This window comes from Bombina bombina, chromosome 11 (genome assembly GCF_027579735.1).
Source record: "Bombina bombina isolate aBomBom1 chromosome 11, aBomBom1.pri, whole genome shotgun sequence".
Taxonomy (NCBI): Eukaryota; Metazoa; Chordata; class Amphibia; order Anura; family Bombinatoridae; genus Bombina; species Bombina bombina.
In genome coordinates, this window is record NC_069509.1 from 9,742,196 (window position 1) to 9,755,820 (window position 13,625).

General features: G+C 40.2%; 1 protein-coding gene across 2 annotated transcripts in view; it reads left to right on the forward strand.

The window, feature by feature from the left end:
- THOC6 (THO complex subunit 6) overlaps positions 1–10,717 on the forward strand; it is a gene marked incomplete in the record, with an annotated part of 63,902 nt that extends 53,185 nt beyond the window's left edge. For both annotated transcript variants that reach the window (XM_053695052.1, XM_053695053.1), the window contains 3 exon segments: positions 9,756–9,866; positions 10,335–10,463; positions 10,583–10,717. In XM_053695052.1, coding sequence (XP_053551027.1) covers positions 9,756–9,866; positions 10,335–10,463; positions 10,583–10,666 — 324 coding nt within the window.
- Positions 10,718–13,625: the final 2,908 nt, after the last annotated feature.

Sequence of the window (13,625 nt, forward strand, 5' to 3'; positions counted from 1 at the left end):
GGGGTCAAACCTGCATAAATACTAGGCATAGCCTTTTAATAAATGTCATTCTGTTTAAACCTGAAAACTGGCTGGGTTGTGAATTGCTGATTCCCTATGCAGGACATTGTTCCCTGGTGTTAACCCTTGGTATCCGGTTGGTACCGTTACACTGCATGTAATAGACACTACTATAAAGGGACAGTATACACCTATTTACATATAACTGCATGTAATACACACTACTATACAGGGACAGTATACACCTATTTACATATAACTGCATGTAATAGATACTACTATACAGGGACAGTATACACCTATTTACATATAACTGCATGTAATAGACACTACTATACAGGGACAGTATACACCTATTTACATATAACTGCATGTAATAGACACTACTATACAGGGACAGTATACACCTATTTACATATAACTGCATGTAATAGACACTACTATACAGGGACAGTATACACCTATTTACATATAACTGCATGTAATAGACACTACTATACAGGGACAGTATACACCTATTTACATATAACTGCATGTAATAGACACTACTATACAGGGACAGTATACACCTATTTACATATAACTGCATGTAATAGACACTACTATACAGGGACAGTATACACCTATTTACATATAACTGCATGTAATAGACACTACTATACAGGGACAGTATACACCTATTTACATATAACTGCATGTAATAGACACTACTATACAGGGACAGTATACACCTATTTACATATAACTGCATGTAATAGACACTACTATACAGGGACAGTATACACCTATTTACATATAACTGCATGTAATAGACACTACTATACAGGGACAGTATACACCTATTTACATATAACTGCATGTAATAGACACTACTATACAGGGACAGTATACACCTATTTACATATAACTGCATGCAATAGACACTACTATACAGGGACAGTATACACCTATTTACATATAACTGCATGTAATAGACATTACTATACAGGGACAGTATACACCTATTTACATATAACTGCATGCAATAGACACTACTATACAGGGACAGTATACAGCTATTTACATATAACTGCATGTAATAGACATTACTATACAGGGACAGTATACACCTATTTCTCCAACATAGGTGTGTCCGGTCCACGGCGTCATCCTTACTTGTGGGATATTCTCTTCCCCAACAGGAAATGGCAAAGAGCCCAGCAAAGCTGGTCACATGATCCCTCCTAGGCTCCGCCTTCCCCAGTCATTCTCTTTGCCGTTGTACAGGCAACATCTCCACGGAGATGGCTTAGAGTTTTTTGGTGTTTAAATGTAGTTTTTATTCTTCAATCAAGAGTTTGTTATTTTAAAATAGTGCTGGTATGTACTATTTACTCTGAAACAGGAAAGAGATGAAGATTTCTGTTTGTAAGAGGAAAATGATTTTAGCAACCGTTACTAAAATCGATGGCTGTTTCCACACAGGACTGTTGAGAGGAATTAACTTCAGTTGGGGGAAACAGTGAGCAGACTTTTGCTGCTTGAGGTATGACACATTTCTAACAAGACTCGGTAATGCTGGAAGCTGTCATTTTCCCTATGGGAACCGGTAAGCCATTTTCTTAGTTTAAGTAAAAGAATAAAGGGCTTCATTAGGGCTTAAAAAACTGGTAGACATTTTTCTGGGCTAAAACGATTACTTTACTAAGTATATTTGGCAGATTATTACTTTTAATAGTTGTTAAATCTTGGGGATTGTTTTAATTAAAACGGCAGGCACTGTATTGGACACCTTTTTCACTGGGGGCCTTTTCTAGTCATAGACAGAGCCTCATTTTCGCGCCTCTAATGCGCAGTTGTTTTTGGAAAGCATGGCATGCAGATGCATGTGTGAGGAGCTAAGAACCACTGAAAAAGCTTATAGAAGGCATCATTTGGTATCGTATTCCCCTCTGGGCTTGGTTGGGTCTCAGCAAAGCAGATACCTGGGACTGTATAGGGGTTAAATGTAAAAACGGCTCCGGTTCCGTTATTTTAAGGGTTAAAGCTTTCAAATTTGGTGTGCAATACTTTTAAGGCTTTAAGTTACTGTGGTGAAATTTTGGTGAAATTTGAACAATTCCTTCATACTTTTTCACATATTCAGTAATAAAGTGTGTTCAGTTTGAAATTTAAAGGGACAGTAACGGTTTTATTGTAAAACGTTTTTTGTGCTTTGTTGACAAGTTTAAGCCTGTTTAACATGTCTGAACCATCAGATAACGATGTTCTATATGTATGAAAGCCAATGTGTCTCCCCATTTAAATATATGTGATATATTTGTGTCATAATGTCCAAACAAAGTAGGGATAATAATGCCATAGATATGATATTGCCCAAGATGATTCCTCTAATGAGGGGAGTAAGCATGGTACTGCATCATCCCCTTCTGTGTCTACACCAGTTTTGCCCACACAAGAGGCCCCTAGTACATCTAGTGCGCCAATACTTATTACCATACAACAATTAATGGCTGTAATGGATAATTCTATTGCATGCATTTTTTCCAAAATGCCTACTTATCAGAGAAAGCGTGATTGCTCTGTTTTAAACACTGAAGAGCAAGAGGACGCTGATGATATCTGTTCTGACATACCCTCACACCTATCTGAAGGGGCCAGGAGGGAGGTTTTGTCTGAGGGAGAAATTTCAGATTCAGGGAAAATTTCTCAACAAGCAGAACCTGATATTGTAACTTTTAAATTTAAATTTCAACATCTCCACGCACTACTTAAGGAGGTATTATCTACTCTGGATGATTGTGACAATTTGGTCATTCCAGAGAAATTAGGTAAGATGGACAAGTTCCTAGAGGTTCCGGTGCCCCCCGATGTTTTTCCTATACCCAAGCGGGTGGCGGACATAGTAAATAAGGAGTGGGAAAGGCCCGGCATACCTTTTTGTCCTCCCCCTATATTTAAGAAATTAGTTCCTATAGTCGACCCCAGAAAGGACTTATAGCATACAGTCCCCAAGGTCGAGGGGGCGGTTTCTACTGTAAACAAACGCACTTCTATTCCTATAGAAGATAGTTGTGCTTTCAAGATCCTATGGATTAAAGGTTAGAGGGTTTGCTTAAAAAGATGTTTGTTCAGCAAGGTTACCTTCTACAACCAATTTCATGCATTGTTTCTGTCACTACAGCTGCGTGTTTCTGGTTCGAAGAACTAGAAAAGTCGCTCAATAAAGAATCTTCGTACGAGGAGGTTTTGGACAGAGTTCAAGCTCTTAAATTGGCTAACTCTTTTTTATTTTAGATGCCGCTTTGCAATTAGCTAGATTAGCGGCGAATAATTCAGGGTTTGCTATCGTGGCGCGCAGAGCGCTTTTGCTTAACATCCCTTTCAAGGGTAAAACACTGTTTGGCCCTGACTTGAAAGAGATTATTTCAGACATCACTGGGGGAAAGGGCCACGCCCTTCCTCTGGATAGGTCTTTTAAGGCTAAAAAGAAGCCAAATTTTCGTCCCTTTCGCAGAAACGGACCAGCCTCAAATTCTACACCCTCTAAGCAAGAGGGTAATACTTCTCAAACCAAGCCAGCCTGGAGGCCGATGCAAGGCTGGAACAAGGGTAAGCAGGCCAAGTCACCTGCCACTGCTACCAAAACAGCATGAAGTGTTGGCCCCCGATCTGGGAAGGATCTGGTGGGGGGCAGACTTTCTCTCTTTGCTCAGGCTGGGGCAAGAGATGTTCAGGATCCTTGGGCGCTAGAAATAGTTTCTCAAGGTTATCTCCTGGAATTCAGGGAACTACCCCCAAGGGGAAGGTTCCACGGGTCTCAATTATCTTCGAACAGGCATTCTTACACTGTGTAGAAGACCTGTTAAGCATGGGAGTGATTCATCCTGTTCCATTAGGAGAACAAGGGATGGGTTTTTACTCCAACCTGTTCATAATTCCCAAAAAAGAGGGAACATTCAGACCTATTTTAGATCTCAAGATTCTAAACAAGTTTCTAAGGGTTTCATCATTCAAAATGGAAACCATTCGAACGATCCTTCCTACCATCCAGGAAGGTCAATTCATGACCACGGTGGACTTAAAGGATGCGTACCTACGTATTCCTATCCACAAGGAACATTTTCGGTTCCTAAGGTTCGCCTTTCTGGACAAGCATTACCTGTGGCACTTCCATTCGGATTAGCCACTGCTCCAAGGATTTTCACAAGGGTACTAGGGTCCCTTCTAGCGGTGCTAAGACCAAGGGGCATTGCAGTAGTACCTTACTTGGACGACATCCTGATTCAAGTGTCGTCTCTGTCAAAAGCAAGGGCTCATACGGACATTGTCCTAGCCTTTCTCAGATCTCACAGGTGGAAAGTGAACATAGAAAAAAGTTCTCTGTCCCCGTCAACAAGAGTTCCCTTCTTGGGAACAATAATAGTTTCCTTAGAAATGAAGGTTTTTCTGACAGAGGCCAGAAAATCAAAACTTCTAAGCTCTTGTCAGGTACTTCATTCTGTTCTTCTTCCTTCCATAGCGCAGTCCATGGAAGTAATAGGGTTGATGGTTGCGGCAATGGACATAGTTCCTTTTGCACGAATTCATCTAAGACCATTGCACCTGGGCATGCTCAGACAGTGGAATGGGGATTATACAGACTTGTCTCCGACGATACAAGTAGATCAAATAACCAGAGATTCACTCCGTTGGTGGCTGACCCTGGACAACCTGTCACAGGGAATGAGCTTCCGCAGACCAGAATAGGTCATTGTCACGACCGACGCCAGTCTGGTGGGCTGGGGCGCGGTCTGGGAACCCCTGAAAACTCAGGGTCTATGGTTTCGGGAAGACTCTCTTCTCCCGATAAACATAATGGAACTGAGAGCGATATTCAATGCTCTCAAGGCTTGGCCTCGACTAGCAAAGGCCAAATTCATAAGGTTTCAATCAGTCATCATGACGACTGTTACATATATCAACCATCAGGGGGTAACAAGGAGTTCCCTGGCGATGGAGGAGCATCCGGGGGAGTGGGAACTCCATCTGGAAATCTTTGCCCAAATAACTCAATTATGGGGCATTCCAGACTTGGTTCTGATGGCCTCTCGTCAGAACTTCATGGTCCCTTGTTACGGGTCCAAATCCAGGGATCCCAAGGCGACTCTATTGGATACAATAGTAGCACCTTGGATCTTCAACCTAGCTTATGTATTCCCACCGTTTCCTCTCATTCCCAGGCTGGTAGCCAGGATCAATCTGGAGAGGGCTTCGGTGACCTTGATAGTTCCTGTGTGGCCACGCAGGACTTGGTATGCAGACCTGGTGAATGGGTCATCGGCTCCACCATGGAAGCTACCTTTGAGACAGGACCTTCTTATTCAGGGTCCATTCGAACATCCGAATCTGGTTTTCCTCCAACTGACTGCTTGGAGTTTGAATGCTTGATTTTATCAAAGCGTGGGTTTTCAGATTCTGTAATAGATACTCTTATTCAGGCTAGAAAGCCTGTAACTAGAAAAATTTACCATAATATATGGAAAAAATATATCTGTTGGTGTGAATCTAAAGGATTCCCATGGAACAGGATAAAATTCCTAAGATTCTTTCCTTTCTACAAGAAGGTTTGGAGAAAGGATTTTCTGCGAGTTCTCTGAAGGGACAGATCTCTGCTTTATCTGTTTTACTTCACAAAAGGCTGGCAGCTGTGCCAGACGTTTAAGCGTTTGTTCAGGCTCTGGTTAGAATCAAGCCTGTTTACAGACCTTTGACTCTTCCCTGGAGTCTTAATCTAGTTCTTTCAGTTCTTCAAGGGGTTCCGTTTGAATCCTTACATTCCATAGATATTAGGTTATTATCTTGGAAAGTTTTGTTTTAGGTTGCAATTTCTTCCGCTAGAAGAGTTTCTGAGTTATCTGCTCTGCAGTGTTCTCCGCCCTATCTGGTCCATGCAGATAAGGTGGTTTTTACGTACTGAGCCTGGTTTTCTTCCGAAGGTTGTTTCCAACAAAAATTTTAACCAGGAGATAATTGTACCTTCATTGTGTTACACAATTTGGACGTTGTCCGTGCTCTAAAATTCTATTTAGATGCTACAAAGGATTTCAGACAAACATCTTCCTTGTTTGTTGTTTATTCTGGTAAAAGGAGAGGTCAAAAAGCAACTTCTACCTCTCTATCTTTTTGGCTTAAAAGCATCATCAGATTAGCTTATGAGACTGCCGGACGGCAGCCTCCTGAAAGAATCACAGCTCATTCCACTAGGGCCGTGGCTTCCACATGGGCCTTTAAGAACGAGGCTTCTGTTGATCAGATATGTAAGGCAGCGACTTGGTCGTCACTGCACACTTTTACCAAATTTTACAAATTTGATACTTTTGCTTCTTCTGAGGCTATTTTTGGGAGAAAGGTTTTGCAAACCGTGGTGCCTTCCATCTAGGTGACCTGATTTGCTCCCTCCCATCATCCGTGTCCTAAAGCTTTGGTATTGGTTCCCACAAGTAAGGATGACGCCGTGGACCGGACACACCTATGTTGGAGAAAACAGAATTTATGTTTACCTGATAAATTACTTTCTCCAACGGTGTGTCCGGTCCACGGCCCGCCCTGGTTTTTTAATCAGGTCTGATAATTTATTTTCTTTAACTACAGTCACCACGGTATCATATGGTTTCTCCTATGCAAATATTCCTCCTTTACGTCGGTCGAATGACTGGGGAAGGCGGAGCCTAGGAGGGATCATGTGACCAGCTTTGCTGGGCTCTTTGCCATTTCCTGTTGGGGAAGAGAATATCCCACAAGTAAGGATGACGCCGTGGACCGGACACACCGTTGGAGAAAGTAATTTATCAGGTAAACATAAATTCTGTTTTACATATAACTGCATGTAATAGACACTACTATACAGGGACAGTATACACCTATTTACATATAACTGCATGTAATAGACACTACTATACAGGGACAGTATACACCTATTTACATATAACTGCATGTAATAAACACTACTATACAGGGACAGTATACACCTATTTACATATAACTGCATGTAATAGACACTACTATACAGATACAGTATACACCTATTTACATATAACTGCATGTAATAGACACTACTATACAGGGACAGTATACACCTATTTACATATAACTGCATGTAATAGACACTACTATACAGGGACAGTATACACCTATTTACATATAACTGCATGTAATAGACACTACTATACAGGGACAGTATACACCTATTTACATATAACTGCATGTAATAGACACTACTATACAGGGACAGTATACACCTATTTACATATAACTGCATGTAATAGACACTACTATACAGGGACAGTATACACCTATTTACATATAACTGCATGTAATAGACACTACTATACAGGGACAGTATACACCTATTTACATATAACTGCATGTAATAGACACTACTATACAGGGACAGTATACACCTATTTACATATAACTGCATGTAATAGACACTACTATACAGGGACAGTATACACCTATTTACATATAACTGCATGTAATAGACACTACTATACAGGGACAGTATACACCTATTTACATATAACTGCATGTAATAGGCACTACTATACAGGGACAGTATACACCTATTTACATATAACTGCATGTAATAAACACTACTATACAGGGACAGTATACACCTATTTACATATAACTGCATGTAATAGACACTACTATACAGGGACAGTATACACCTATTTACTTATAACTGCATGTAATAGACACTACTATACAGAGACAGTATATACCTATTTACATATAACTGCATGTAATAGACATTACTATACAGAGACAGTATACACCTATTTACATATAACTGCATGTAATAGACACTACTATACAGGGACAGTATACACCTATTTACATATAACTGCATGTAATAGACACTACTATACAGGGACAGTATACACCTATTTACATATAACTGCATGTAATAGACACTACTATACAGGGACAGTATACACCTATTTACATATAACTGCATGTAATACACTACTATACAGGGACAGTATACACCTATTTACTTATAACTGCATGTAATAGACACTACTATACAGAGACAGTATATACCTATTTACATATAACTGCATGTAATAGACATTACTATACAGAGACAGTATACACCTATTTACATATAACTGCATGTAATAGACACTACTATACAGAGACAGTATACACCTATTTACATATAACTGCATGTAATAGACACTACTATACAGAGACTGTATACACCTATTTACATATAACTGCATGTAATAGACACTACTATACAGGGACAGTATACACCTATTTACATATAACTGCATGTAATAGACACTACTATACAGAGACAGTATACACCTATTTACATATAACTGCATGTAATAGACACTACTATACAGAGACAGTATACACCTATTTACATATAACTGCATGTAATAGACACTACTATACAGAGACAGTATACACCTATTTACATATAACTGCATGTAATAGACACTACTATACAGGGACAGTATACACCTATTTACATATATTTACATATAACTGCATGTAATAGACACTACTATACAGGGACAGTATACACCTATTTACATATAACTGCATGTAATACACTACTATACAGGGACAGTATACACCTATTTACATATAACTGCATGTAATAGACACTACTATACAGAGACAGTATATACCTATTTACATATAACTGCATGTAATAGACATTACTATACAGAGACAGTATACACCTATTTACATATAACTGCATGTAATAGACACTACTATACAGAGACAGTATACACCTATTTACATATAACTGCATGTAATAGACACTACTATACAGAGACTGTATACACCTATTTACATATAACTGCATGTAATAGACACTACTATACAGGGACAGTATACACCTATTTACATATAACTGCATGTAATAGACACTACTATACAGAGACAGTATACACCTATTTACATATAACTGCATGTAATAGACACTACTATACAGGTACAGTATACAGCTATTTATATATAACTGCATGTAATAGACACTACTATACAGGGACAGTATACACCTATTTACATATAACTGCATGTAATAGACACTACTATACAGGGACAGTATACACCTATTTACATATAACTGCATGTAATAGACACTACTATACAGAGACAGTATACACCTATTTACATATAACTGCATGTAATAGACACTACTATACAGGGACAGTATACACCTATTTACATATAACTGCATGTAATAGACACTACTATACAGGGACAGTATACACCTATTTACATATAACTGCATGTAATAGACATTACTATAAAGAATAAGATGCACAGATACTGATATAAAAATCCAGTATAAAACAGTTTAAAAACGTACTTAGAAGCTTCCAGTTTAGTTCTGTTTAAAAGGTTACTGGAACACTCGCTGCAAGTCGGAAATATCACACACCCCCTCCCTCTGCATATGAAAAGACCCTTTACACAAACGGGAGCAAGCTGGAGTAGATATTTCGGTATTCTCTTAAAACTTTTTGGGGCTTGGTTAGGAGTCTAAAAATCAGCACAAAGTTATAAAAAAAAACTATACATTTTAAAAACAAAAAAACCTATATGGGCTATATAAATAGAGCTACAAAACATTTATGCAAAGAAAAATCTAGTGTAAAACGTCCCTTTAGTCTCATCTGTTCCTTCATACCGTTTTTCCTAGTTGTGTAACGCCCCTTCTCGTTGCTGTTTGTCCAAGAGCTGTAAATCGCCTTTTCTTTCAGGTTTGCGGTGGGGGCCCCCTGCTGACTCTCTGGCACCTGCGCTCTGTGACACCAACCACTGTGTTCCCCATACAGGAGAGCCAGCTTCAAGTTCAGTTCTACCAAGATATGGTGAGATTCCCTTGTACCCATAATCATGAGCTAGGAATAAGGCATCTAGCAGAAAGCGTCAGCTGTTCGAATGCCTTTCCTCTCTCTCTATCTCTATCCATCTCTATCTCTATCCATCTCTATCTCTATCCATCTCTCTATCTCTATCCATCTCTCGCCTCCTTTTTTTTTATCTCCAATATTTAATAAAAGTGCATTTTGCTACTATTGGATATCCATTTCTATCTCTATCTCTATCCATCTCTATCCATCTCCATCTCTATCCATCTCTCTATCTCTATCCATCTCTCGCCTCCTTTTTTTTTATCTCCAATATTTAATAAAAGTGCATTTTGCTACTATTGGATCTCCGGTGCTCCTCACTTTAGCAATACATAAGGTGTAAAGCCTTTATTCATCCCTAAACCAACCTGTCATTTCACTGTGTTTCCTTCTTCCCTTACATGAAATGTTTTCTCCTTGTCCCAGATCTTGTGCGCCGGACAGGCGCCACATGTAAATCACTGCCAGATAAATGGTGACATCAGGGCCCAGATCCCCAGCTCCCTGCGCTGCATATACTCGCTGAGTGTCAATGAGGGGTCCCAGGAGAACAAGGTATGTGACTGTGGTCTCGCTGCTGAACACCGCAGGTTATCGGGGGCAGATCAAGGGTTTTGTTAGTAAATAACAGGGGGTGTGAAGAGTCAGCTCAACCTCTTTATTTTATTCTACAGGTTCTCACTGTCGCCGGCAGCAGTTCTAAAATCGATGTATTTACCAATTTCCGATACAGAGCGTTCTCCCTCACTTTCTCCTGATTCACTCTGGAAACCTGTGTGTTTTGTAATAAATTGTTTTTTTATTACTAAGTGCTGTGTCTGCAACTCCTCATTCTGCTACAGAGACAGATGTGTGTTTATTGTGGCAGTTGCATTGTTTTGTCTGGTTACAAGGAAGCGTGAGCTGAGCATCTTCAGAGTGTTTTTGTCTTTGTATACAGTGCCATGTGATAGTGTTGGGTCAGCTTTGGTTTATTAGGATGCACGCAACTACTGGCTGCAGGGCGATAAAGGGCGGTGTGTGTGTGTATGTTTATTTGTATGTATGTGTGTGTATATATATATATATATATATATATTATAGAATACAAGAAGAAAGGCGAGGACTCAGGAACTTGAAGCCAGGTGACTTTATTCGATATACAGAGTGAGTAGCACTAACACAGGTGTGCAAGGGGTGCTAGATCTGACGCGTATGTGTGTAATTTCTTCTATAAAGGTAAGACGAGTCCACAGATTCATCCTTTACTTGTGGGATATTATCCTTCCCTGCAGGAAGTGGCAAAGAGCACCACAGCAGAGCTGTCTATATATCTCCTCCCTTAGCTCCACCCCCCAGTCATTCTCTTTGCCTACTCTAAGTACTAGGAAGGGTAAAGTGAAATATTAGTTTTTAATTTCTTCAAGCAAGAGTTTATTTTAAATGGTACCGGTGTGTACTATTTACTCTCAGGCAGCAGATGGATGAAGACTGCTGCCTGGAGGATGATGATCTTAGCATTTGTAACTAAGGTCCATTGCTGTTCCCACAGAGGCTGAGGAGTACAGGAAACTTCAGTGTGAGGAACGGTTTCATGCTATGCAGCAGTGAGGTATGTTAAGTCATATTTTTCTGGAGAGACTGTGTATTTCAGAAAGGCTGACATTATACCCAGGATGGTAAGGGTAAGCAGTAATCCTAGAGCTAAAAGAAGGGCATTACTTAGCTTGCATATGGGGCCAGTTTCTAATATGGTTGACACTGAATCGAATGTTTGTGAGCAAACGTTTTTTTGGTTGATTGGAAGTGCTTAACGTTTTTGTGGGCAATAAACGTTTTTGGTCAATTTTATTAGGACACACATGGCTTAATTTTCGGGTCTTAGGACCCACATGGCTAGTTATAACCGCTCTGGTGCAGTTCTTTAAGGCTCAGGAAACATTGAGTGAGATGGGCGGGGCCTATTTTCGCGCCTCAGATGCGCAGTTAGTTTTGTCAGTAAACAACAAGCTCTAACTTCTGAGGACCCTGGTGGATGTTTTGGGCCAAATCGAAGCTTTTACCCCATACTTTTGATCCCTGAGGGCAGGTAGGGCCACAGCAGGGCTGTGGCAAGGTGCTGAGAGTGTTTGTTTTTTTCCGGATCTGGGCTAATTACGATCCGTTTTGGAAATTTAGGGGTTAATTGTTAAAATTTTCTGTGGTGCAATCTTAACTACCTATAGTGGGTCTACATACAACATTTTGAAATAATTGGTGCATGTTTAGACTGTTTTGCAGAACGTGTATACTTTTTTTCTCAAAGGCACAGTACTGTTTTTTTAAGATTATTTTTTTCACTAAATAGTGTTTTCATGCTTGTTTGTAGTAATTTCTAGCCTGTTCAACATGTCTGACATTGACGAAAGTCAATGTTCGATATGTTTAGAAGCCATTGTGGAACCTCCACTTAGAATGTGTCCCTCATGCACTGAAAGGTCAATAAATTGTAAAGACCATATTTTAGCTACTAAAAGTATGTCGCAGGATGATTCTCAGTCAGAAGAGAATCAGGTTTTGCCATCTAATTCTCCCCAAGTGTCACAACCATTAACGCCCGCACAAGCGACGCCAAGTACTTCTAGTGCGTCTAATTCTTTCACCCTGCAAGATATGGCCGCAGTTATGAATACTACCCTCACAGAGGTTTTATCTAAGCTGCCTGGGTTGCAGGGGAAGCGCAGTAGGTCTGGTGTGAGAACAAACGCTGAGCCCTCTGACGCTTTATTAGCCATATCCGATGTACCCTCACAATGTTCTGAAGTGAGGGATTTGCTGGCTGAGGGAGAGATTTCTGATTCAGGAAATATGTTCCCTCAGACAGATTCAGATATGCCGGCTTTTAAATTTAACTAGAACACCTCCGCTTATTGCTCAGGGAGGTTTTAGCGACTCTGGATGATTGTGACCCTATTGTAGTTCCAGAGAAATTGTGTAAAATGGACAGCTTCCTAGAGGTTCCTGCCTACACTGATGTTTTTTCCAGTCCTTAAGAGGATTTCGTAAATTGTTACTAAGGAGTGGGATAGACCAGGTATTCCGTTCGCTCACCCTCCTACTTTTAAGAAAATGTTTCCCATGTCTGACGCCGTGCGGGACTCGTGGCAGATGGTCCCTAAGGTGGAGGGAGCTATTTCTACCCTGGCTAAGCGTACAACTATACCTATCGAGGACAGTTGTGCTTTCAAAGATCCTATGGATAAAAAATTGGAGGGTCTTCTGAAGAAAATATTTGTTCACCAAGGATTTCTTCTCCAACCTATAGCGTGCATTGTTCCTGTAACTACTGCAGCGTCCTTTTGGTTCGAGGCTCTTCAGGTTGAGTCCCCATTAGATGATATTCTGGATAGAATTAGGGCTCTCAAGCTAGCTAATTCTTTCATTACAGATGCCGCTTTTCAATTGGCTAAATTAGCGGCGAAGAATTCAGGTTTTGCCATTTTAGCGCGTAGAGCGTTATGGCTTAAGTCCTGGTCTGCTGATGTGTCTTCAAAATCTAAGCTTTTAGCCATCCCTTTCAAGGGTAAGACTTTATTCGGGCCTGAACTGAAAGAGATCATTTCAGACATCACTGGAGGGAAAGGCCATGCCCTTCCTCAGGATAAGATGAGGACCAAACAAAATAATTTTCGTTCCTTTCAGAACTTTAAATGTGGTCCCTCTACCTCTTCCCCTGCCGCAAAGCAAGAGGGGAATTTT